The sequence below is a fragment of the Nematolebias whitei genome, chromosome 3 (genome assembly GCF_014905685.2).
Source record: "Nematolebias whitei isolate Nwh7 chromosome 3, NemWhi1, whole genome shotgun sequence".
Taxonomy (NCBI): domain Eukaryota; kingdom Metazoa; phylum Chordata; class Actinopteri; order Cyprinodontiformes; family Rivulidae; genus Nematolebias; species Nematolebias whitei.
In genome coordinates, this window is record NC_056500.1 from 59,640,025 (window position 1) to 59,666,773 (window position 26,749).

The following is a 26,749-nucleotide window of genomic DNA, read 5'->3' on the forward strand; positions in this document are numbered from 1 at the left end:
TCAGTGGTTGTTGTTGTTGTTTGCGATCCGGCCTCTGGTTCATGACAACTTCGCTCTCAGGCTGCAGGTTTACTTGTGGTTCCTAGCATTTACAAAAACAGAATGGGAGGCAGATCCTTCAGTTTTCAGGCTCCTCTCTTGTGGAACCAACTTCCAATCTCTGTGTGAGGCTGACACATTATCAAGTTTTAAAACTAGGCTTAAGACTTTCCTTTTTGCTAAATCCTATAGTTAGGGTCAGCTTGGGTTTCCTGAGCTGGCCCTTAGTTATGCTGCTATAGGCTTAGACTGCTGGAGGACAAACTGACCACCCTTTTCACTCTGCTGCTATATTTACTTACTCTGCTCAACCTGTTTTGTATTTGTAATTATTTTTTCTATCGTTAACGTGTTTTTTTGTCTTTCAGGTACACCTGGACCTATATCTGGACCTACCATTCTATGTCCATTTATCTCTTCTTCCTGTCCTCTCAAACCAGCCGGTCAAAGCAGATGGCTGCTTGTCCTGAGCCTGGTTCTGCTGGAGGTTTTTTCCTTTTAAAAGGGAGTTTTTCCTTTCCACTGTTGCCACTGTGCTTGCTCAGGATGGGAGACTGCAACAAAGCCAAGATTCTGCTTGTCTGCTGGATTCCTTAGATAGAGAACTTTACTAATTGGCATTTATGTATGTGAATGTTCCTGTAAAGTGCCCTGAGACAACTTTGTTGTGATTTGGCGCTATATAAATAAACTGAATTGAATTGTGATCCCTGGGATTTGCCAGACAAAAGATGGTGGCCAGGGCTTAGCACACTTAAATCCATGGAGCTGATTGGACTGCACCACCAGTTCCTGCTGGAGAGGGGGAACTTGTAATTTCTTTATTTAAGAAAATAGCTTTTGTATTTACGTGAATATTTCTAATTTCAAGTTTAATAGATTTGATTTCCACTTTTGGTGTTTAGTTTATTATCAAACTTAGCTGTACTGCGTTGGTTGTTGTAGTTAGTGATTGTATTCTGTTTAGTTCATTCAACCTTTATTCAGATAGGTAAATTCCATTGAGCCTCGAGGACTCATTTAATTCAATTCAATTCAATTCAAAAATACTTTATTAATCCCAGAGGGAAATTATTTTGTTGTTGTAACTCGTTATCCTCATTTCATTAAGAGATGCTATAGATGCTGATGGCTGTAGACAGGAAGGATCACTTGTAAAGGTCCATCTCACAGTGGATCCTAAGAAACTGGCTGCAGATGCCGTCCGATCCGTCCACCCAGACTCGGCTGGCCTCTTGGTTCCCTGGACTGTAGGACCGCTTGAATGCTGGGCAGAACTCCTCCCAGAGCGATGGCCACTCCTCCCAGAAGTCTGCCGAGCTCCTCATAGCTGCGGACAGCCAACTGTAGGTGCTGAGGGACGATCCTGTTCTTCCGCTGTCGTGAGCCGTGTTTCCTGCTAGTTCCAGGATCTCAGTGGTCAGGCACTCGAGCACAGCTGGCAGGTAGATGAGAATGCGTCCATAGAACATCCTTTTCAACTCATTTGAGAGTTGGGGCCATAGTTGAGATATTATTTCAGCTTTTGAGATGTTATTGAGCTGCTGTTGTTGTAGAAAACTGCCTTGTTGCCATGGTTACGCATCATAACAAATGTCCAAAACTAAAAAAAAGTTTCAGTAAAAATCCTTCCAGCTGCACAGCATCTGATACCAGAGGAAACAGTCGTCCAAAAAATGTGATTTACATCCAGAAAAAGAGGAATTAAAGTTTCCAAAAGCAAAATCTCAGAATGAAAGTAACAGAGCTGCTCCAACATGCAGCCACCTTGAGCGGCGCAATTCTAGAATTCTAGAATTTACAAGAGAGACCTGATTTCAACAAAGAATGATAACAACAATGGACAACAGCGACAACAATAGACAATTATAAAAAGGCATACAGATTTTTTTTTTTTTAAATAAATAAGATAGTTACCCCTATTGTGTCTTAATGGTCTGATCAGCCAGTATATATACCCTTGTGCGTCATTTTTTTCAGGAGGTCAGTTATGTTTGTTTATACAGCCAGTTTGTTCACATTTTTGCCTGTGTTCAGTTTTGTTCCTTTGACCTATTTTATGGGCTCAGCATTCATTTTTTTGTAAAGCATTATCTTTTGGGGTTACAATACAACCCCTATTTTTTCTAATACTTCCTGTGATTCCTCTTGCTTTTCAACTCGGTCCATCACATGTGGTGTCAAGAAGTGGACCTTAGAGTTGAGGAGACAGGATTTTTTTTCTTGCAATAATTTTTGTGGGGAGTGGTAGCACAGAGGTTAAGGAAGATGGTCCTGTGATCAGAAAGTCGCAGGTTCACCTCCCGGTACAGTCAACATCAAAATGTGGGTGGAAAAGGTGAAACACCCACACCTACCTCCACCCTCATTCGCCCCACTCTGGGCCCCTGAACAAGGCCCTTAACCCCCACCATCTGCTCCCTTAACAGGTCTCTTGAAAATGAGTTTGCGTGGCTCAATGAGACTACCTGTATAAATAAAGGGGAAATTTTTTTTAAAAAAATTTTTCCCCCTCCAAATTTTTTGAGCCATGCAGAATGTTGTGCGTCCAAGAAAAGGAAAAAAAACTGAGAGATCAAAGAGGCCCCCCAGCAGTCACAGAGTGAGAAGGAGATGGAAGAAGGAGCTTCAGCCATGGCTGGAGACACTGAGTGTGAGGATACCAGAGAGCCAACTCTGCATGATATTTCAGGAATTCTTCAGGCCTTCATGGGCAACAGGAAGTTCAGTAGAAAAAGCAAAGAGGATTCTGCACAACTAGAGGAGCGCTTCAAGAGTTTGCAACACCAGTTTCTGCTTTTGCAGATGGAAGTGCATACCAGGACAACCCCACCCCCTGAGCCCACCTCAACAGATCTAGAGCCTGTTGAAATTCCAAATAATCATCAGATTCAAGCAACATCTCAACCTGAGAGTTCTGACTCAGCCTCCAACTCAACAGGTCAGTCTGTGCATATTCATCATCCTGAATTGGAAAAATTAACTGTTGAAGATGATATTGAACACTTTCTGACCACCTTTGAGAGAATTGCAGCTGCTTATCGCTGGCCAATGTCAAACTGGATTTTTCATCTCATTTTTCTTCTGACGGGTAAGGGTCGCTGTGCCTATAACATGGATGTGGATGAATCCCTGGACTATGTGAAGGTAAAAGCTGTCATTTTGAAAAAAAAAATTATATAAATCTAGAAACATATAGGCAAAGATTCCGCTGCCTTGATGTTCTTGATGAGAGTCCTAAGGAACTGTATGCAAGGCTGAAAGAACTTCATGAGAAATGGATTCAGCCTAAAAATAAAACTGTGAAGGAAGTTTGTGAACGGATTATTTTGGAACAATTTTTAAGAATTTTGTGTCTTGAGCTTCAGGTCTGGATCAAGGAGCACAATCCGAAGTCAGCTGCAGAAGCTGCCACCCTGGCTGATGTGTTTGTAGCTGCCCGAAGCAGGAGTCAGCCATGCAGCCACAGTGCATGGAAGGCTACCAGAGACTCACATCAGTCACAATCCTATCCGCACCATCAGAAGGTAGCAACAGGTGTGGGTAAGCCCTTTTCAAAGGAAAATCAGCCTTCAAATGCTTCCATGCCAGATAAAAGGCCACCAGTGTGTCACCTTTGTAGACAATAAGGTCATACCAAGCCCATGTGACCCAAGAATGAAAGCAAGCTAACTCAGATGTGTATTGTGCCTCACCAGAATGTGGATATTAAACCTGAGATAAAGCAGTTGAATAAAGTCATTAAAGTGAGGATTAATGGACATGAAATGAATGCTTTAAAAGCCACTGGCAGTACAAAGACTTTGGTGCACAGGAAATATGTACCAACTGACTGTATATCAGTTTGCTGTGTACATGGGGATGAAAGATCATACCCCACTGCTGATCTGATTAGATTATTGAGGCACAAGGGGCTCCCTATCTGTTAAAGGTTGCGGTAGCTGATAACCTACCCTATCCTGTAGTTAGTGGGGAGGATCTGCCAGTCATCTATGATTTGTTGAAGGAAGTGCACAGCTTTAATGTTGCTGTAACAAGAGCCCAAGCTAAAAATCAGGATAAGCATTTTGCAACACTTAGTGCTTTGCCCTTCTTTGCAGTTGAGCTAGAAACAGAACCTGGAAAGTCTCGGCAGCTGCGCAGTCAAAGAAGGCGTGAAAATTTTCAACACGTGTTGGGTAAGACCACAGTTGAAGCTGCTCCAGATATACCGTTGACTTTTCCATTACCCACAAATATCAGACAAATGCAGCAGGATGATTCAACTTTGTCTATCTTTTTGCTAAGGGCTAGGGAGGAGGAATCTTTTGTAGAATATGACACAAATAAAGAGCACTACATTCTGCAAGATGGCATTTTATACCAACAACATGGCTAGATTAAGTGGTTAGTGGTCCCTAAAGTGGCTTGTGAGACAGTGCTCACTTTGAGGCACTCTATTCCCTGGGCTGGATACCTTGGGAGGCAACCCTGCTTGCATTAAGCACTATTTCTTCTGGCCTGGTTTACACTCAGATGTTGCTCTGTTTTGCAAAAGTTGCCCTCAGTGTCAGAAGACCTCAATTAGAGTACCCACCAAAGCACCACTTCAACCTCTCCCTATCAATGGCACACCATTTCATCATCTTGGCATGGATGTAGTTGGTCCTGTGGAAAAGAGTAAAGCTGGGAACCGCTTTATGTTAGTCATTACAGACTATGCTACGAGATATCCTGACGTCTTTCTGTTAAAAACTGTTAGAGCAAAAAATGTGGCTTCCTCATTGATTCAACTTTTCTCGAGCTGGGTTTTCACAGGAGATTTTAACTGACCAAGGCACTAATTTTATGTCCACACTGTTGAAACAGGTTTACAAGCTGTTGGGCATTAGGAGTATGTGGACGACCCCATATCACCCCCAGACAGATGGACTGACGGAGCGTTTCAACCGATCTCTCAAACAAATGCTCCGTAAGTTTGTTAATACCTCCTTTTTGCCTACAGGGAAGTTCCTCAGACCTCCACAGGATTCTCCCCATTTGAGCTCCTTTATGGCCATGAGGTGAGGGGCCCTCTGACCTTGCTGAGAAATGCATGGGAGGGAAATCAAGGTAAAGAGGATTCTGTTAACATTATTTCATTTGTCCTCCATATGAGGGATAAGCTGCAGCAGATGAGTCGGCTGGCTCAGAGTCATATGGCAGCTGCTCAACAACACCAAAAGGCTTGGTTTGATAAAAAAAAAAGCTTGGCACAGAAAGTTTGTTCCTGGTCAGAAGGTTTTGGTAATGTTGTCAACTTCTGACAGCAAGTTGCTTGCAAAGTGGCAGGGACCCTTTGAAGTACTTTGTACAGAGGAAACTTGGACCGATAACCTACAAAGTCTCCACACCAGGTCTTCAGTGAGGGAGTCAAGTGCTCCATGTCATCCTTCTCAAGGAGTGGGTTCCATGCACTGAGAATGAAACAGAGGTGCTGCTTATTCACAGCATGGATGAGGAGGAAGAAGTTAATGATTCAGTAACATCCTCTGTCCTGGACTTAAGCCATCTCACCAGTGAGCAACAGTCTCAAGTAACACCTCTGATTAATTCAAACATATTTCAAGAGTGCCCAGGTCACACCACTCTGGTGGAGCACAACATTGTTTTAAAAATGGATGCAGTTGCAAAGAGTATGAGTTACAGGATACCAGAACGCTTCAGGGTGGAGCTGAAGGAGATCAACCTCATGCTGTCTTTAGGAATCTTCCAAGCTTCAACAAGTGAGTGGTGTAACCCTGTTGTGTTGGTTCCAAAAAAGGATGGCAGAATAAGATTTTGCATTGACTTCAGGTACCTCAACTCCATATCAAAATTTGACTCTTACCCAGTGCCACATATTGATGATCTCATTGAGCACATGGGGGAAGCAAGATATTTAACAACTATTGATCTGTCTAAGGGCTACTGGCAGGTGCCCCTTCCCAAACAGTCCCAAGAGCTGACAGCATTCTGTACCCCCCGGGGACGGTTCGAGTTCACGGTCCAGCCATTTGGTCTGCATGGGGCTCCAGCAACATTTCAAAGACTAATGGATCAAGTACTCTGTGGGCTCTCAGAATTCACCAGTGCACACCTCGATGATGTTGTTTTTAGCAAAACTTGGGAGGAGCATGTAGACCACCTAAAAGAGGTCCTGGATCGGCTGTGTTCTGCAGGCCTTACGATCAATCCAGCAAAGTGTGCTCTTGCTAGGACTGAAATACAGTATCTAGGGTTTACCAATGGAGGTGGCACACTTAAATCTCAAGTTGATAAAATCAGTGCAATAGCATCATGTCCTCTTCCACAAACCAGGAAACGGCTGCAATCTTTTCTTGGCAAGGCTGCGTTCTACCACAGATTCATCCCCAATTTCTCAGCTAGAGCAACATCTCTAACAGACATGACAGGCTCAAGATGTCCCAACAAAATTTGGTGGACAGCAGATGCTTTTGCAGCTTTTAAGGATATCAGCCAGTCCCAGAGTAAGAATCTGGTTTTGCACTCACCAGATTTTACTAAAGACTTTGTGTTACAAACTGATGCTTCTGATAAGAGGTCTTGGGGCAGTGCTTCTGTAGGGAACACTAAAGGACCAAACGTACAGTTGCTTTTTTTCTCCCCTTGTCCTTTCCGGTATTGTGACACTTAGGTTGTTTTCACACCTGATAGTCCAGTAGACTCAGTTCAGTTGGGGACCAATATTCATGACATTTTGTTTACATTTGAGCTGATGCGTTTGCATTCACACTTCACTGTGCAGTCGAGCCAACCTGTTGAACCAACCTATTCCCCTGCTCGGCTGTGGGGGCGCTGCACCAAGAACTACTGAAAGAAACAACACAAAAACCTCTGAAGACACTTCTTCTTCTTCTGGAAATAAAAACAAAAACAGAGTGGCATCAAGTTTTAGCAGTTTTAGGAGTTATATTTTGTCATTTTTCAAAAATGGACTCAGCATGAGCAGAAGATGAGGCAGAAGACCATGGAGAATATTGTTTTTCACACAAGGCAGCTGACGGCTCCATATAAGGTAAGAGAAATGCGTGTTTGTTTGCCCTGCACTGTACTCCACTTCTTGCTTGTGGAGCGGAGCCCGGTCTGTTTACATTCACACTGCACTCGAACCGCGCTGGAGTTCTCTTCTACCGGACCGAGATCTAGGTTTTAGCCCAGGCCAGAGTTCGCCTTTTGTTCCGTGACAGAGTTCGATGGCGTGTTCACACCTCCCCAAATGAAACTGACTTTCTAGGAAAATGAGCTAGAGTTGGATTAAAGCGGACTAAAGAGGGCTGGTGTGAATGCACCCTTACAATTATTGTCTGAGTGTCGAAGTGATGCCCGGCAGATTTACTTTCACAAGCAGAGCATTATGGCTGGCCTTAATGCTCCACTTGATATATAAATTAAATTTTATTAGAATTTGCTTTGGGCTTGTTTCAGATATAATGGACATGGGGATGAAAAACAAAGAAGATAACAAAGCAGAAAAGTGAGAGAAGGGTTAAAAGGCAAAGAAGGCGATAGGAATAGAGGAGAGAGAGGGGGATGAAGAGAACACAAATCAACATCATTGAAGTCTGCCTCTAGACCTGCGGAAAGAAAAAAAAAAACAAGACAAAACCGAGAAACCACAACAACAAACAACATGTATAATGATACTTGTAACATCATTAGAAAGTATTTTATACAGTACCTGGTAATACAAGATGTATTTAGTGGCCACCACAACCCAACAGAGTGTGTATCTGATAAACACCTGAATCTAAACAGCTGTGTGAGCATGCTGGTCACTATAAGGTTTCTCCATAAAAATGTTCAATAGTGGATGTGGGGACCCACAGACCCGTCCCCACAGGACACGATGGTAACACAGGGAAGACCAGAACCACAGACACACAGTGGTCCCCAAGCCCGGAACTCCGGGAGTCCCCCAACAGGGACACCCGCATCCCCCAGAGAGAGAAACAAAGGGAAGCCCTGGGCGATCCCCAGCAACCACAGAAACCCCAGGAGGCTGCAGCGACGAGTCCACAGGCCCCGCCGGCAACCCGCCCCTCCAGAGTAGATCCGGCCATGGACACCGTTCCCGAGTCCCGAGGTCATACCACCCCCCAACAGAGGCCCGACAGAGCCAGGGCACCCAGGCCCCGGCAGGCAGCCACCAGGGCAGGCCCGCACACACCCCACCACCCAGCCCCAGCTGCTGAGAGCCGCCAATGCACTGGCGGCAGGGGGGCCAACCACCGGAGGGGAGCACGACACATCAAATGGGGGACCAAAATTGATCCAAGAGAGGAGACCACCTAAAATCCAACCTGAGACATAAACAGGCACGTAGAGACAGTCCGACAGAGCCTCTGTCAGGCCGTCCATGCGCCCCACCCACCTGACAGTGACCGCAAGCTGGCCCCAGGCCGGGGGCCAGAGCAACAAGGAGCAGCAGCTGAGGAAGGCCGGCCCAGCACACCAATGATCAGGCATCCCTACATCCCCACACCACAGGCACGGAGAGGCCCTGGCACGCCACCCATGCACCCCCCCCCCCCCCCACACACACACACAGCACCCCCCACCACGAATGTCACATCAGGCTGACTAGCTAGCACCCCGTCAAAGTGAAGCCACGCCCCTGACCGCTGCCATGTACCACCAATGACCACACACACACAACCACAGCCGACCTCCCCGCCAGAACCCGGCAGCCACCCCAGCCAAAGGGCCGGCCACTGCAACCAGGAACCCTGATCAAAAGATCCAAACAACCCAGGGAGAACCAGAGCACTGGCCTTACCCTCAATCGACCCCCAAGGACCAACACCCACTCACAGCCCAGACCCCAACCAGGCAGCCTACCCCACCTCCCTGCCCAGAACCCTAAATGTCTACATGCTACATATGAGAGTGGGCATAGGTCCCGGAGGTGAGAATAATTAAACATCCCACCCCCTGTATGCCACCGTGTGCCCACTCCAGAGCCTATATATGCATGTGTCGTGAGAATGTTATATGTAAGTGTCTTGGTTGTTTAATAAAATTGGGGCCCAGGTCACCATGAACGATGGAGATGGAGGATCCTCTCCACAGCTCAGTAGTGCCCTGCTTGAGTGGTGGTGTGATGGAGTGGGCAGAGGAAGATGTCAGGATGGGGATGAACAATTGAGGTGGCAATGCCTTCCCAGGGGTTCAGCTCCCCCACTGACCCCAATTCTCCGAGATCCACCAGGGGAGGAAGGCTCCAGTACATCCATCCAGGAGCAGGAGACAGCCATACCACTAGGAACCCAGGCCACGGACTGGTACATAGCCCTGAGGACCGACCAGAACCTAGGCCAGCGACCCCCCCCCCCCCCCCCCCCCCCCGAGATCGTCCAGACTCCCCAACCCAATCCCGAGCTCAACACCCAGCCCCCGACCAAAGAAGCCACCAAACTCCCGCAGCGACAATCAGCCAGGAGTGTCCAAACAGCCGCAGGTAGCGCACCACAATGACTGAGAGTGCACCCCCATCCCCACAAAAGGACCGACCAGTCCACCACTGCAACACCCACAATGAGAGTACCCCACGCAAGGGAGGGTACACGCCTAACATGCCCAGACAACCCCGGGCCAGCAGTGCAGAGCCACCTGAGCAAGAGCCCCCAATACAGCCCCCACAGCCCAGAGCCCCAGTCAAGCACCAGACTGCAGCCACAGCCAGGCAAGAAGACACCCAGGCTGAATCCACCCGTACCCCCCCACCCCCCCCCCCCCCCCATGGTAGAGGCCCCAAAGCCCACCAGCGCACCAAAGGCCCCCAGGCCAGGGCCGGGCACCGGCGCATGCACTGTCCCAAGACCCCGACTATATACCCGCCAAGACCCGAGACCCCTGGGTCAAGCTGGGACCCCAGACCAGGAGCGACACTCCCCCTGAACCCGCACCCACCCCAAACCCACCCAGGAGCAACCAGGCCACCAGGCCAGTAACCTGCGCCCGCCGGTACTGACCGCCCAGAAGCCTGCATGCAGCCAGCTGAGGTCAACGCCCAGAACCACCAAAGCCACCTCCCCAGTTGAGCGCCATTGCCCCGGGCCCACTACCCCCCCCCCCCAATGCCTCCAGCTCCAATACCCCCCCACATCAACAACGATGCCCCACAGGACGAAATCAAAGCGGTTTACCCACCTCCACTACGGGTTGGAGCCAATCAAAGAAGCCCAGAGAGATTTGTCTGATGTGGAGGTACAGGCTATCTCAAGACTAATGTAATTCAACAAAAGGTCTTAAAAACAAGAGTATTTTTATTTTTCCAATTCATGAGTATAGTTTTTTTTGCTATACATAAAGCAGTAAAAATCATGTGAATTGACTTTGTCTCCAAGGTGACATCATCTAAGTGGCCCAATAAGCAAACTGATGGAGAGAGTGGAATATTACATCTCAGACACTTTGATAAGTCTTCACATATCCGGCACCAAAACCTCTGAACAGGTGGACAGAACCAAAATGCGTGGATGTAATTGTCAGGAATATTGTCTGTACACTGTGAGCAAACATTAGATGATGTGAAACCCATCCTGAACATCCGATGACCTGTGTAGTGTACTCTATGAAGGATTTTGTATTGTATTAGTTGTAAATTGGGGGTTTTAATCATCTTAAAAGTTCTTAGACATATCGGAGACCAGAAGTTTTGGTCAAAGTTGACTGACAAGTCTGTCTCCCATTTTACAACGGGAAGGGATATGGATTCATCTAGTTTAATGAGTGTCCCATAAATCTTAGCAAGGGTTAAGAGGGTTTGGGAGGGTTAAGATTTAGGAATTCTAATACACTTGTTGGTATTTAAATTCTAGTGTTATTAAGGTTAAATTTATTTTTTGTTATAGATTTAATTTGTTGATATTCTAAAAATGTATTCTTATCAATCCATATTGTGTTATGAATCTGTTAAATGAGATATAATCTACTGCCTCATATATATGTTCCCAATATTCGATTCCTTTACACCTCCAACCTGGGAAGTTTATCATATTATTCTGTTGTAGGATGTCAGGGTTGTTCCAGATGGGTGTACGTCTGCATGGAATTAGTGAAGACTCTGTCATTTTAAGAAACTCCCACCAAGCTGTCAGAGAGGAGCTGATATTGATTATTTTAAAACATTCCTGTCGTTTTATGTTTGAGCTAATGTATGGAAGGTCCGAAATCATTATATTATTGCAAAGTGTCAGTTCTACGTCTAGCCAGGGTTCATCAAGGGGTGTGTTTTTTATCCATCTTGAGATGTATTCTAGCCTATTGGCTAGAAAGTAAGAATAGAAATTGGGTAGCTCTAGTCCTCCTTTATCTTTGGTCTTCTGTAGTGTTTTTAGTTTAATACGTGGGGGTTTATCTTTCCAGAGAAATTTAGAGATGGAGGAGTCCAGGGATCTAAACCAGTCAGATGATGGTTTATTTGGGATAATTGAGAATAGATAGTTTATTCTAAGCAAAACCATAATTTTTATTGATGCGATCCTTCCCATGAGAGATAAGGGTAGAGATTTCCATTTAACAAGATCATCCTCAATTTTCTTTAAAAGTGGGATGTGGTTTAGTTTTGTTAAATCTGCCAATCTAGGAGAGACTTTGATACCCATGTACATAATATTTCCTGACTGCAGTTGTGTAGTAAGTGAATTGTTGAAATAGCAATTAATTGGTAGAACTGTGGATTTTATCCAGTTTATAGAGTAATCTGAAACTCTTGAAAAAGAGTTTATCAATCCAATAACCTGAGAGAGGGAGGTTTGTGAATGCTGAAGGAAGAGCAACACATCATCAGCATGTAGACTGATTTTGTGCTCTACGATTTTGCATTTTATGCCTTTAATATCTGTGGTTTGCCTGATTGCTGCGGCTAGCGGTTCGATGAAAATAGCAAACAGTGAGGGGGAGAGTGGACATCCCTGCCTGGTGTCCCTTTGCAGAAGAAAGCTAGCAGATATTTGACTATTTGTCCTAATGCATGCTGATGGGGAACTGTATAATATTTCTAACCAGTTTGGGCTGCAACAACGAATCGATAAAATCGATAAAAATCGATGATTAAAAGCGTTTGCAACGAATTTCATTATCGATTCATTGTGTTGCGCGATTATGCGTCTTTCACGGCGCTGCGGAGCCGTTTCGTTTTGTTCACGGGCAGTTCATTGTCAATGCTGACTGACTGAATAAAGTTTGAAAAAAAAACAAAAAAACTGCAGCGCAAGTTGAACAGAGCGAGGGGCGAGGCAGAGCAGAGGCTGTTTTCAAAGGAAATTTAAGTAAATTTTACAAATGACCGACGCAGCGAAAACTGTTCGACCCAAGTCCTTTAAAGTGTGGGAGAACTTCACAAAGATAAAAAATGAAAAGCATGCCGCTTTGAAAATCGCCGACACGACATGGGAGAACCACGCTGATAAACATGTCGGAGTCACGAGGAGGAGGAAGGAGCTCAGCAGCTGATACAACTCATCCTGTGTTGCAGGTGAGTCTCTACAATATTCCAATATTCACATTGTTCTGTTTCCAAGAGAGAAAACGTAACGTCAATCTGTCTGGTAGATGAAGCTGTTTGTTTGTTTGCTGATTAATGACGGTGATAGAGAATGTGTGTGTTACTTTTTATTTAATTTAATTGGTACAAGCAGTGTTTAAATGTGATTTATAAATAAATCTAACACAAAGATAATAATTTAATGATTAAGCTTCAACTTTTAATTTGCTGGCAAAGACTGAAGACACTGCAGGTATGGCAGGATGAATTGCATTTAAACAGGAATTAAAGTAATTTATTACATCTACTCAAATGTGTGTAATTAAGTATTTTATGTGTGTGTGTGCGAATTGCTATGTCAGTCAAATGTTCAATTTTGGAATAAAGGGGTGGAAATTAAAACATTGTTTTTTTTATTTGCCGATTCATCGATTAATCGAAAAAGTAATCGGCCGATGAATCGATTATTGAAATAATCGTTAGTTGCAGCCCTAAACCAGTTTATGAAATAATTTCCAAAACCAAATTTATGCAAGGCTGCAAATAAAAATTTCCAGTTAACTCTATCAAAAGCTTTTTCTGCATCTAGAGAGAATATTGCAGTGTCAAAGTTTTTACTGTAAGAATAATCCATTAAATTAAATAATCTGCGTGAATTTGTGGATGAATGCCTCCCTTTTATAAAAACAGTTTGTTCAGGATGTATTATGAGAGGAGTTATATTTTCCAATCTTTTTGAGAGGGCATTACAAATTATTTTAAGATCAACATTGATAAGGGATGATAACTGGTAGGTAATACAGGGTCTTTGCGTTGTTTTAACAGGAGACTAATGTTGGCTAAGTTTATATTTTCTGGAAGTCTGTTATTTTTCTCAGTTTCCTGTAGCATTCTGTGAAATAGTGGTGCCAAGATATTCCAGAATTCTTTGTAGAACTTTGCTGGAAATCCATCTGGACCTGGAGTCTTTTTATTGGACTAAATATTCATCTCTAAACCTATTTAAAAAACCTATAAACATATTAATCTCTAAAACTAAACCTAATGCACACCACAGCTGGCGGTGGTGTGGGATGGTCGTCCGCCCCACTGTTTTTAGTTTTGCTTTTGACGTGCCACATGTTTCTTTCAATTTTGCAGCTTAATAATAATAACTAATAGTTTAGTTATCGTTAGGAAGAATCAGTTTTGTTGTGTGTTTCCTTGACTGACGAAGCCTTCCGGATCGAAGGCAAAACGTTTCAGCACAAAAAAAGAAACTGTCCAGATGACCTGACTGAAAAATGTTGGATTTTATACCTGGATTATTGAGCATGGACTTTGTTAACTAATAGTTTAGTTTTTTCTGTGACTTATTTGCAGTATGATAAATGGTAGGAACATAATACATACTCCCAATGTTTTTGTTGGTCCTTTTTAGTAAATTATGACCTTTTTTGCAGTTTTTTTTTTCTTGTATCTTTAGATCCTATGATGTCATCAAGTACTCGAGCTCTACTTGAGTTGTATTATGTTAATGTTGAGTTTAAAAATTATGTAGTCGTTCAACCCCTAGTTTGGACTTATAATTTGAAGCTGTTATGTCAGCCTATAAATGGTCAATCAGAGCCTTGCAAACCCTCTCTCACTCTCTTTCTCTGGCTGTCATAAACAGTGCATGGAAGTGTGACCAAATCCAGAATTAGACTAAAGCCCACACCCCCTCTTTGCTGTGCACACTGATCCATGTCTTCTCCATCTGTTCCAGCAAAAAAAAAAAAAAAAACACAAAAGAAACGAAAAGCAAGGAATGAGCGTACAGGTGGAGAAATAATAAAGATGCACACCCATAAAACTACCTAGTTTGTACATGTGTTTTTCCTCTGGTCTGTCAGTATTGTAAAATGAGAGAGTTTAGGGTTTAGACGGCTGTAAATGAGCTCACGGCAGCTGACAGTAGGAGAAGAGGATCAGAGCAATGCAGACATTTGACACTGCTCATCTGATGTTCAGCAGCTGAGTGCAGGAGGCCGGGAGTGTCATACTACAGTACATTCTCTGCCTGCCACTGCCAAGCCGTGACAAATAACTCAAACAGAAACACAGGATTAATTCCTGTATATATCTTAAAAAGAATCAATCTAAATTTAACCGTGGCAGTTATCTTCACTAACTCCTCTTGAAGAACAACTTCAAACTTCCTCTTGTATTTCTTCTTCATTACTCAGATCTGTGTGCTGCCCAAGTTAAGCAGCGACGGGATCAAAGCTTTACGGTCAGGTAAATGTGCAGCTGGTGGCATGAGCATTAAGCTCTCAGCAGGGAGAAAATAAGCTTGTGTGGAAAAACAACATTGCTCTGGGAGCGATGGGTCCTTGTAACAAGTTGCTCTGCTTCATGTTGGTCACCTCCCTGAACAGGATCACCTTCCTCTGACCCTGCAAACCAAGACTGAAAGGGAAAGGCCATCTTACCTTTCATCGGATCCTGCTCAACTCGCATGATGTCAATCAGAGAGCTCTCCAAAGAGTGCATGTTCAGACTGTCATACATTCTGGAGCGGTCCTGAAAAATACAGTTTGATGGTTTTAATTCATCTGATTAAACAAACATGTCACAATACCCCTTTAACTCTCCATGTTTCTAACACATATTTGTGATTAGGCTTATGAGTGATAAAGCCTCTGAAGCACAGCTATTTTGCTTAATATGTGAGAGATTTAGGTGCGCGAGAACTTCACATTCAGATTAGCATTCTTTCTGTATTTGTTCAGTTTATAACTGAGGAAGTAAGCTCATGAGGGGCCTGTGCAACCGGATCCTGAGGAAGAAAGAGAGGATGAAAATCAAGAGCATGAGCTGAGGTTAAAGTTGGACATCATCAGGCCAGGATTCTGCAGTCTACACTCATCTCCAGGCCAGCGGTCACTCTTTCAGGGATGAAGATGTTCACATCCTGGACAGAGAGGAACGATGGTTTGAGAGAGGCGTAAAGGAGGCCATCTTTGTGAAAAGAAATCGTCCATCATTAAACAGGGGTGGAGGCCTCCAGGTTCAACTGTCCCCCTTTTACAGTATGTGAATGTTCCTGTAAAGTGCCCTGAGACAACTTTGTTGTGATTTGGCCCTGTATAAATAAAATTAATTAAATTGAATTGAATTTTGTGGAAAGATGTTTCGCCCTCTATCCGGAGGGCTTAATCAGTCTGAGGAGTCCCAAGTAAATTAACAAGGTCCATGCTCAATAATCCAGGTATACAATCCAACATTTTTCAGTCAGGCCATGGGGACAGTTTCATTTTTTTTGTGCTAAAACGTTTCACCTTCGGTCCAGAAGGCTTCATGAGTCAAGGAAACACACAACAAAACGGATTCTTTCCCCAACAGCTTACTCCAAAGCGGAACAAACCAGTTCTGCTTGTGATAAGATGGTCTCTTTGGTATGACCCCCTCCTCCATTGCCGGCCCTCTTTCTTGTTGACAGTCTTGTCAAACTGGTTGTCAAACTTGGGTTTACCCAAGTAAATTGTTTTTCTCACATTATAAGTACACTCCTTTAGTGGACCAACCCGTTTGCTGGTGATAAGATGGTTTCTGGGAGCTGTCGACTCTTTTCAGGCAGGTAGCCACAGCCAAAGTGGTTCAAGACAAGGGAGTGTACTGCCTAGTGGGGAAAACAGTTTACTTGGGACTCCTCAGACTGATGAAGCCTTCTGGAGATCACAGAGGAGGGAGGAGGAGCTGCATGAGGACATTTCTCCTGTAATGTGGGCTGCATAAAGGTGCAGCAGATGCTAAATAATTTAAAATAATTCATTTTAAATAAAAATTCCATGTAGATCGTGTGGCTCATCCATCAATCAGCCATTGTGTGTCATGTCCAATCTTATTTTGAGAAACCACGATATAGCGAGTCCACAAAAAACGAACTGTGAAGTAGCGAGGGACTACTGTGCTCTCGTTAGCAAGAACTACAAGCTACAAACAGGTCACCAGTGCGGAGGGTCCGTGGACGTCAGGAATACTAAACGATGATTGTCTGCTCCAACTGACTGCCCAGGATCATAGATCATCTATATAAGAGGATAACCACTCTGATAAAAATATTTCTCATTTCAGATTTGTTGTTGTTCTGATGTTTTTACTGATTTTAAATCTACTTTTATATTAAATGAAGTCATTGACAGGTAGTTGTATAACCCTGTGTTGGATTTCATATTTCTATACCTTTTTATATTTCCTATCAAGCATTCAAATGTCATGTTATACAAAGTGTGTGCGTGCCTTTCTTCAAGGGTTGAACTATATTTATAGAAAATGTTTACTAATTCTAACTATTTTACCTTTACATATAATCTTATATTAGCTAATGATAATTTTACAAGTTCACATTTGATATATTACAAGCAGGTAAGATACTGACTAACGCCAGGGAAGAGTCCTTCTTTGTTCTCTGAGCATGTGGTGGCCTGGCCGCTCACACACACACACACACACAGACTGATTAACATAAATAAAACCTAGAACACATTTCTTTAATTTAGACTTAATATAGTTTGACTAAGTAAAATCCCTCAGGTCCGTATGATAATAACAATTAGCATTTAATCGTTTAACCATTGTTTGATACAGGTTCAGTTTAGATGAGAGGACACAGGTTTAATCTTCACAGTAAGTTACAAGAGAGTTTTTGCTAGATGTGGGGGCAGGGTGACTTCAACTGAACTGAAACACAAGTATAAGCCAGAGGGATCAATTAAGAACACATAAACATGAGTTAGTTAATAATTAATAGTTATTAATTATTCCTAGAAAGAAAACAACTTTAACTCAAATCATTTGGTATCAATAAGGTATAATCAAGTTAAACTGAAACAGAGCTAAAACAAAGAACCGATTTCAGTGAGCCATAAAAATCCTTATCTATGGAATGTGGACATTAATGTCCTTGGCAGAGCAGAGGAGCACAGTATCCATAGCAACCTTTTTGTCTAAACCAATCAGAGGACTAGCCTTCTCAAACTTTGATAAAAGCCGAAAATGACACACGTCCAGCGAGCATTTCCGGGGAAGCGCAGACCGAGACGGTTCGTTCTTTAATGCTCCAAATATATGCATATATTTTACAAATGTAATTGTTTGTCTCTGAATACCTGTAACTCCTGTTTGTCAAATAAATCTTTTGAACTAAGGTGACCGTCTCAGCTGTTTTGAACACGATTGTAGCAGAAAGCCACAACAGATGGTGACCCCGACGTACAGCTGGTGGACACATGGATTGGATCGATTTGGTGCTGGACACCCGCAGAGCAAACTTGGGCCCATCATTTTCTACTAACAGGTAAGCGGGTTTACCTACGTTGGCCGAAAGGCCCAAAAAAACTCCGCTATTCGGCCGTAAACCAAATTAAATCTTCCTCTGTGGGTGTTTAATACCATCTCCGGAAATAAAGATGGTTGTTAAGCTAATTTACGGTGATTAGTGGTACTTCTGACGAACGGATTACGCGTATTCAGACACTTTGGGTGTTATACGTTGCGTGCGTGTCCTTTGCACGGCTTAGTTTAACATTTAAGTGTATTTCGTAGATAGTTTCCCGAGTTTGACTCGTGCCGGAGGAAGGTCAGGGACCTGCCGGGGTTTGCGTCGGACGTGAACAACATATTTCCCTTTTTTCCAGCGGTGGTGTCTCACAGATCGTCCCTCTGACGAGAGGGACGGGAACCGGGTCGGGGACCCGCAGCTACGGTTCGCGTCTTCCGTGATGGAGTGTTGACTGCCCATCAAAAAGACGCCATTAATAATTTAGTTCAAAGGGAAATGTGAAAGACTGGGACTTAGTTAGTTTTGCCAAATTTCCTGTGATCAGGGATCACATTAGGGTTAGGACGTTGTAGTAATTATTGTTTGTGCCGTGTTTTCTATGTTGTGTAAAGGCTTCAAGGCCGGAGGCGTTGAGGGAGATGAAACAATAGGAAAAAGAAAAAAGAGGGGGGAGTGAGCATGTCTGAGTCTGTCTGGGGGGGCGAAGCGAAGGGTTACTTTTTTCTTTTTTCTGTGTGTGTGTCTGTGGGTGAGTGGAGCTTCCATATCCTGACCGAAAGGGGGCACTGTTGTATAAAGCAATTACAAGTCTTGACTTACTGAGTTTCAGACTTGTGAATTGTTTTTTCTCAACAGGAGCCAGGAGTGCATGAGAATAAAAACACTTGAATGCCAGATTGTGTGAATTGTGTCAGCGGATATGGAGCTCATAAATGAGAAACATGTGACTCCTGTGGAAAGTCTACAGGATCGATACATGAGTTAAGAGCATATTGGTGAACAATCTAAAAGATATGGAAAATTTTTGAATATGAAATAAGTATAAATGCGCACGATATATGGGAATTATCTAAAAAAAAAAAAACAGAGGCAATTAGCTAAAGACCAGCAGACCAATGGCTAAAACAAGCAGAAATAATCTTAAAGTACCAGAAGTAAGTTGGTAGAGCTTGGTTTTCCTGAATTAGGCTGTAAAAGTTGGATTAATTTAAAAAGAAAGGTGGAATTAGCTGATATTGGCATGAAACAGCTAAATAGTATCTGAAATGTAAGTAGAAATATCTGAATCTTCCAAACATTAGCTGAAAGGAGCACAATGTTCAGAAATTAGCAGGAATAAGTAAGTAGAAGTACATAAACGTTGAAGTAAGCTGAATACAGCTTAAAAGAGGGAGGAGGACATACTCTGTCTGGAGTTGGTACATCATCAGGCAGGCAAGGAAGCAGCTGACAGGTGGTCAGAGGTTGGACAGCAGAGAGGAGGTCGTTGGCTGAACATTCTTAATGCTCTCATTTTAGGGGTGATCTTGGCAGGAGGAGATCTGAACGCCATTTTCAGTCACTGAACGTTGGGAGAGAAATGTAATACATCGTTTAAAATAGGAAGAATGATCAGCAGCTGATTAGACCACAGCTGTCGGAGGCCAGACATAAACGGGGATAAGAGAGCGAGGTCAAAAAACATTTGTGTGTTCAATCAGTGTCAGAGGTAAAGGAGGAGGCAGTGACCTCTGGAACAGTTGATCTGCAGCAATGGTTTGAAACTCAAGGCCAGAGGGCCAGGGGGGGGGGACATCCCCTGTACGAGCGGTAATTAACCGAGAGATGGAGTCAGAGGGAGTCAGCTGAAGGTATTGTTGGAACAGCTCGCTGTGTGGGAAGATGAAGATGGCAGACAGCCACTCACTAATCAGGCGAGGGACAGAGGTAAATTGATAACGAACATACTGCACAGACATGCAAAAGTAGAGAGCTGCTGACAGAGAGCTGCTGACATGATGCAGAGAAGGAAGGTGAAGGTTTTAGGTGTCAAAGAGACCAAGTGGAAGAGCAGCAAGGCTCGCAGCATTGGTGCTGGTTTCAAACTGTTTTATCAGGGTGTAGATGAACAGATGCTGAGATATATTCATCAATTAAAACGGATTCTTCATTTTTCTGGACTGAATAAACGTGCATTGAATTTAATGAAATGTAACGTGAGACGTCATTTATCTTTGACCCATCAAAATGAATGCGGTCATTTATTTTACAGAATCAAAGTTTAACATCAAACATTTACATTAATTTGGCAAATATGAGAATAACAACATAATCAATCAGCTTTACAACCAGGAAAACCATACGGCCATGATTTTCCGTTGCTTCACCACAGACATTAATGAAAACTGTACAATTATGATCAATTATCCACACGGCGGTGGATGAGCACTTTACACAGACATTTCTAAATTATCTGGAAGGATTTCTACTTGAGAGAAGAATTTAAAGATGGAAATGAAGTTTAAAGGGAGTAAAAGATGGTGTGTGAGGGGGAGTGTTGACCAGAACCGACACTCTCCATTCGAACCCAGCTTTTCCTCGGTACGCTTGGTAGGAAACTTGACTCATTACCTTTCTGAAGATGAATCAGCAGATATGGAGTTCCAGTTAACGCTACCTGTCCAGCGTCTCCATAGGATGGTTGTGACTCGTCCGAAGTAGTGACGAGATTCCGTCCGACACCAGCTCACCTCAGCAAGTGGACTTCACATGAGTGGAGTCTTTCAGAAGTTCCACTCAGAGGTGGAAGATGTTATAATCCAACTCGGAAGAGCCTTATCATGGCTGGACTTCTGTTCTCCCAAACGACTTCACAGAACTGCGAACATCTCAGAACTTCTCAGCGCTCTCAGACTGAACTGCGAACACTAGGAAGTACCGACATTTTTAAAGGCTCTATTTCCGGTATATTTGGGAGTCCCTGATTTGTCAATGTCGACCAGACAGGGGTGTGTTTTGTGATGTAAGAGGTTACTAGAAGTCGGAAAACAGCAAGAATTGTTATGGAACAGATTAAAACTGTTCTCAGAGACAGAGAGAGTTTTATTTTGGCGAGTTTGGAGAAACAGGTGCCAACTTCTCTGTTGACGTCTGAGAGGATGTAAACAAGACAGTTGTTCCAACACATGTCTGCTTCGACTCCTGACCTTGGAAAACGCACACTTGCTCATTCAAAGACAGAAATCAGAAAATGCATGATTACTCTGTAACAGGCCTTAACATGAATTCTAACTTTGCATGAGGATTAAAAAAAATCATTACACTGTTTCACAGTTAATAAAATTGATTAGTTCACTGCAACATCTAAAATGGTTTGAACTAAGACACTTTGATAATCAACATTTGTAAAATAGTAATGATAATAAAAAAGAGAGTGTTCTTTCACTTGATTTTCAAGAAAGAAAGTCTCAGGATGGGTCAAACTGCATTTCTGGATTCAAATCAATGAAATGACAGTTTCTGTCCCACAAGGTTCTTAAGGTCAAGGGTTTTGACCTTAGGCTTAGTTTTGACATCAGGTCAAGTTCACTACAGTCCCCCCTTTGGAAATCATCGCCTGTCCATGGGGATGAATTCCAAACATGAACTTACGCCTTCAAATGTCTTTGAGCTTGATGTAATCCAGCAAGGAAGACAGAAGTCAAAAGTAATCCAGCAAGGAAAACAAAAGTCAAAAGTAATCCAGCAAGGAAAACAAAGTCAAAGGTAATTCCACAATGTTCTTGGTAATTCCATTGTGTTGATTATAATTCCATAACGTCGTCGGTAATTCCATTGTAGCAATGCTTTAACCCCTTGGAAACAGAGTCTGTAATCCATTGGAAAAGGTCTTATAATCCACAACGGTAAATCCACAACGATTGGAAGTGTTGATTAATCAGCATACTTAGGGGTTCCATTGGATTGAACTGAAGATGCGGCCACTGGATGTAGAGTGGAGACCAACGTCAGGATTGCAGGTCGCCTCCAGCGAAGGTCGTCTCTGGGCGACGTCCAGCCTGTGCCGTTCTGGTTCAAATGTGACATGTAATTATGTGGTTTAAGGTGGGCTTATGAAGGGGATTTTACATAAGGCCTTAACCTATATGCACCTGGTGTGTAAGCTATTATGGTTGGGAACAGCTACAACTACCAGTTAAGGGGTGGAACATGCTGAAAAGGGTAACTACAGGGGTTTATACCTATAAAAAAGGGGCCCAAACTATTTTTCCATTTCTAACTTGGTTTAAGTTAGCTTTACATGGTAAAATACAGTTTGGTTCAATTGTCTGTTGTCTTTTAGACGAACGACTTAAGATTGGGTGTTTGGTTTCCCCATAAATGTTTTGGAAGTCTATGGCGAGACTCATCAAAAAGAATTAGCTATCCCCCCGAATAGAATTGTTCGAGTAGGTTCGGCTTAAGCGTTGTGAGATCAATGTAGATTATGGTACTTAAGGTAGCATTAATACACATTGACTCCGCAAAGATTGCAATTTAACGAATGAACTGCATGTTGGCATGGTCAAAGGCCTCTTAGTCTCTAACTTAACTACACAACAAAATTCATTCTTGCCTGGGGTGTTCAAAAACAATACCAAAACCAATTAAACGATGTCTCAACATCGACAAAAACAGTGACTAAGCAACCAGTAAAACAACGTTTCAACATCGACAAAAGCAGTGATTAAGCAACTAGGAAACGACGTTTCGGTGCGCCACTCACTCTGAATGTCAGATTTGCTCACGTTATCGCGTCTGGTAGCATTATCCTAACTGGCGTCACCCCCCTTCGATCATGGGAGACCGCGAACACGGGTGAGGACGTCGCTCCATGAGCTAAAGTTAGGTTGTCCTTGAGTAGTTTTAACTGTTTGCGCAGCTGAAAGAGGACTTTTAGGTCTGGATCGGAATCCAGTTCGACTTTCGATGGAGTGCATTTGTCTGGGTCAGTCTGATACAGTATCATCGAGTTAATTGCAGGATCATCCAACTTCTGAAGTTGGATGATGTCTGGGTCCGTTGAAAATGACTTTTCATATTTTAAAAGAACTTGGCGAGGTTTGTCTCTTTCTTCATCAGATGTCAGAGTGTCGGCTTGGGCGACCACCTGTTCAATCTGTGATGAGACTGATGAGGGTTCTTGCTCCTTGGGGAGCTCCAACAAATCCTTTTCTGAGTCGTCGGACCTGTCTATGGGTAAGACACCATAGGTTTGTGGTCCTTGGTCGACGTCATTGGTTGAGAAAAGAGCGATGGCCTGTGATGGTTTCGTGAAACATACTGGCCCAGCTTCTTGACTCGGTACCAAGTTATCTGGGAGTCCTCCCAGAACTGGAATGCCTAGTTCAAAATCATGAAAATCAGTTCCTGAGTTTTCAGTTTGCGATGACTCATCATCGTTTGTGTGTGAGTTTACCCCCCCTTCGTCCGATGAGGGGTTGTTGGAGGCAGCAACAGCAATGTCTTGGTGTGTTTCACCGACATCTGTAATGTTGTCATTCGCGCCTTCAGATTTAGTAGCGACCAGATCACTACATTGTGCTCCTGGTTGGATTCCCATTTCAGCATTTTTCAAAGTTTCTACAAACCTTTGTAGTTTCTCTGTCTCCTCCGAGCTCAGAGGTGTAGGGCCTTGTTCCTGGGACCTTTGTGATTTTATCGCCTCGGTTCGTTTCGTCCGAGGTGGGGGAGGGTTAGGTACGTCTTTTGGGGGTTCCTCTTCGGATGTCCCCTGATAATATGGGTCCTCTTGGATCCCATATCTTTACGTCCTACGCATATCCCATTTACGATCATCACGTTCATCCTCTGAAAGAGGAGCCTTTTTGTCCCAGCGTGCACCTTCATTACGTGGTTTGTCAGTTTGAAAATACTGCCTTTTCTCGCCTGTTTTAGGAGGAGGTGTCAACGCACTCCGTCCTTCCATTTCTAGGCAGTGGGGTTTAACCTTTACACCAGGAAACACCTCTATGGGCGTCTTATCATGAGAGCATGCCTCGAACACATTCACTGCACACTGTCGCACGTTCGGTGGAGGAGACCTGTTCAGGTCTGTTCCTACCGCCCGAGATGAGGGTGGATTAAGAGCCGGAGGTGCAACAACGTCTTTCTGAGGTGTTTGTGGGTGACCTGGACTCTGTCCTTGTTCGTCTCTGAGTCCCAGACCAGCTCGCCCCACGTCAGAAATCTTGTTTGTTGCTGCAGCCAGTTCCTCCTCACAAGCTTTCAGGCGTTCCTGTGATGTCCGACATTCACCTTGTAAATGCCGACAATGATGGAGCAATACCGCCTTTTCCGCTTTGCAATCCTCAAGTTGTGTTTTAAGCACATCTTTAGCATCCCTGGCTTCAGATAGTGATGCCTCAAGTAATTGTATTTTGCTGTTCAGCGAATCAATTTCTGCACGTGCATCTTGCTGTAATTGAAACATCTGTTCATAATGTTTTCTTGTGAGGACCTCGTGTTCGCTTTTAAATTGAAGGTAGTGACCTTCAATTTCCTGAGCAAACACTTTTTCACTGTATAACCTTAGTGCAAGGTCATCAGCTCTCCTAACAACAGCATAGAATGATTCTTTCAGCAAAATTGCAATTCTAGCCAGCTTTTCATAACTTGACATTGTAATTTCTGTAGAGGTCACACCTTCTGCAACCTCCATCAGATTGTCCACTAACTCTTTTGGGTTCATGCTCTCCGCCTGTTTGCCATATGGATGTAAGGTGTTTGTCAGCAGCTGCAACGCATATTCTAAACAGCCCTGCATCCCATAAGGATCAAAATCCTTTTCTACCACACCTGTCATGGTTATTCACTGTTCAGCACTTTTTCTGGATAAAACAATTGCCAGCTTCAGATATTTTTACAGGTAAATAATTGTATTCAAATGTCAATGAGTTTCACATTATTTTAGCTTTGGGTTTACACAAAAGTACTGTTATAAGTCAACTTATTCAAATGTGGGTACCTAAGAGGTTTTACCCCAATTCATGAAGATTTAAGTAAATGCTACTCTGGCAGTGTTACTTTTTATGTGCTTATTTCTTAACAGATACTAGATTACCAAGTTCTTTTTTAGTGTATTTTACTCTAAAGCACTGAATTTTTATAAACCTGCAATTTTTCTTTTTAGTCTCATAGCACATCAGCTTAAAAATGTTTTTAAACCGTTTACTTCCAGAAATTCGCTATTTTAAACAGTTACTCATCAACCCAGGTGGGTGAAAAGAGAAAAGAAAATTGATGATGTGTCAGGATTAATCAGTCTTTCTTCAGAAAAACTGTTATTACTCCTGTCCTCCTGTCTCATCCTCTATTTAAAATTAAATAGGAAGATGTATTTTTAGGTGGTAAAATAAGATCAGAAAAGTCTCTTTTTCCTGATATATTTACTCTTATTTAGTGATTTAGCAATTAAACGTGCATTATCTTTTAGCAAATGAGTAAATTGATCTCTATGAATATCTGTAACTGTATCTTTTTAAAAAAAGTTTCTACCTTTTATTTTGTACCTTCTCAATGAGGAATTACCAGTGAATAAAGGTTTGTTGGTAAATGCCTTTCTGCATAAATACCCTAATTACTTTTTAAATGCAAGATAACAGTGATTATTCAGCTTTGAGGAACGTTTATTAACTCAAAAATGCCTTACAGAAAGAAATAAGTTTAATTTCACTCAAAAACCTAAAACTGAAGTGAAACTGTGATCTCAAGTTTCCCAGGAGGTGGCAGTGTTTAGCTTTCTACCAGCAGGAGTCTATGACGACTTCCTGTGACGTTCGGTTGACATCCTGTTTTTAGCCGCTTAGCTTAAAGTTAGCTTCGGCTAAACTCGATTAAAATCAACATTTCTGAACGAATTTAAGCGTAAACGTGGCGTTTTTTCAACAAGCACGACTTCTTAGCATGAACATGAGTTTTCTGGGACATGTGGCAAGTTACATTTAGTGATTTTAAGCACAGCAAAGCTCTCGGTTGCAACCGAGCTCATTTCCGACATGGAGGAAGTGACGTGACACGTCACTCACCCGGTCGTTAGCTGTTAGCTTAAAATTAGCATCGCTAGCATCGTTCAAAAACATCATTTAATGATGGATTTTAAATTCAAACGTGGCAAAAATCCAGCGATTACACTTTGAAGAACTTAAGCAGCATATCAGAATACAGCTTTTAAGCGCTTTTCAGCTTTAAAAAGCAGATTTTATTCCCTATGAAAACGAGTTTTCATTTCCGGGTCACGTGACTGAATCCGCCAATGACAGAGCAACACGGTGTGACTGACACGTCTCTCAGCCAATGAGAGCGTTACACCGCCGCTAATTTAACCAATCACGCAGCGTTTTCCCCAGCTAGCATGTTAGATTTATCTGAACAAGTCCGTCAACGTTTTCGTCTTTTAAACTGTCAAAATGCACCAATTTCTGTTACAAGTGTCACGAATCAAGCTGAGCTGCACGGAGTCGGCGCCCCGGCATTAAAAACGTCTTTCCCACCATTTAAAACAACCCGGTCGAACTGTTCAGAACCGAGCCGGTACCAGAACCACGTCTGAACCGTCTTTAAACAGAATAAAGCGTTTCCACACAAATCCAGCTTAGTTACACATAACAGACGTACAATTTCAGCTTTCATAAAGACATATGACTCACAATTTCAGCTTCAAAACATTGCCAGCGTAAACATGCAGCGTCTAGCTCCAAGCGCGCAGCTTCAGCACGCTGCAGTCTGCTATTTCTCCATGTCAACATGAAATATCAATTATTACACGCATACACAGTCCATTTATGAGCACGTTACGGGCCACCAATATGTGGTGGAAACGTGCGGACAAAATGTAGATGAACAGATGCTGAGATATATTCATCAATTAAAACGGATTC

The 26,749-nt window shown here is 43.0% G+C and overlaps 1 protein-coding gene across 1 annotated transcript in view; it reads right to left on the bottom strand.

Moving 5' to 3' along the window:
- The window catches only part of cpeb2 (cytoplasmic polyadenylation element binding protein 2), a 142,625-nt gene that overhangs the window by 42,861 nt on the left and 73,015 nt on the right, over positions 1 to 26,749 (bottom strand). The window contains exon 3 of the mRNA XM_037698351.1: positions 15,001 to 15,091. Within this exon, the coding sequence (XP_037554279.1) occupies positions 15,001 to 15,091 (91 nt within the window). The remainder of the gene's footprint in view (positions 1 to 15,000; positions 15,092 to 26,749) is intronic.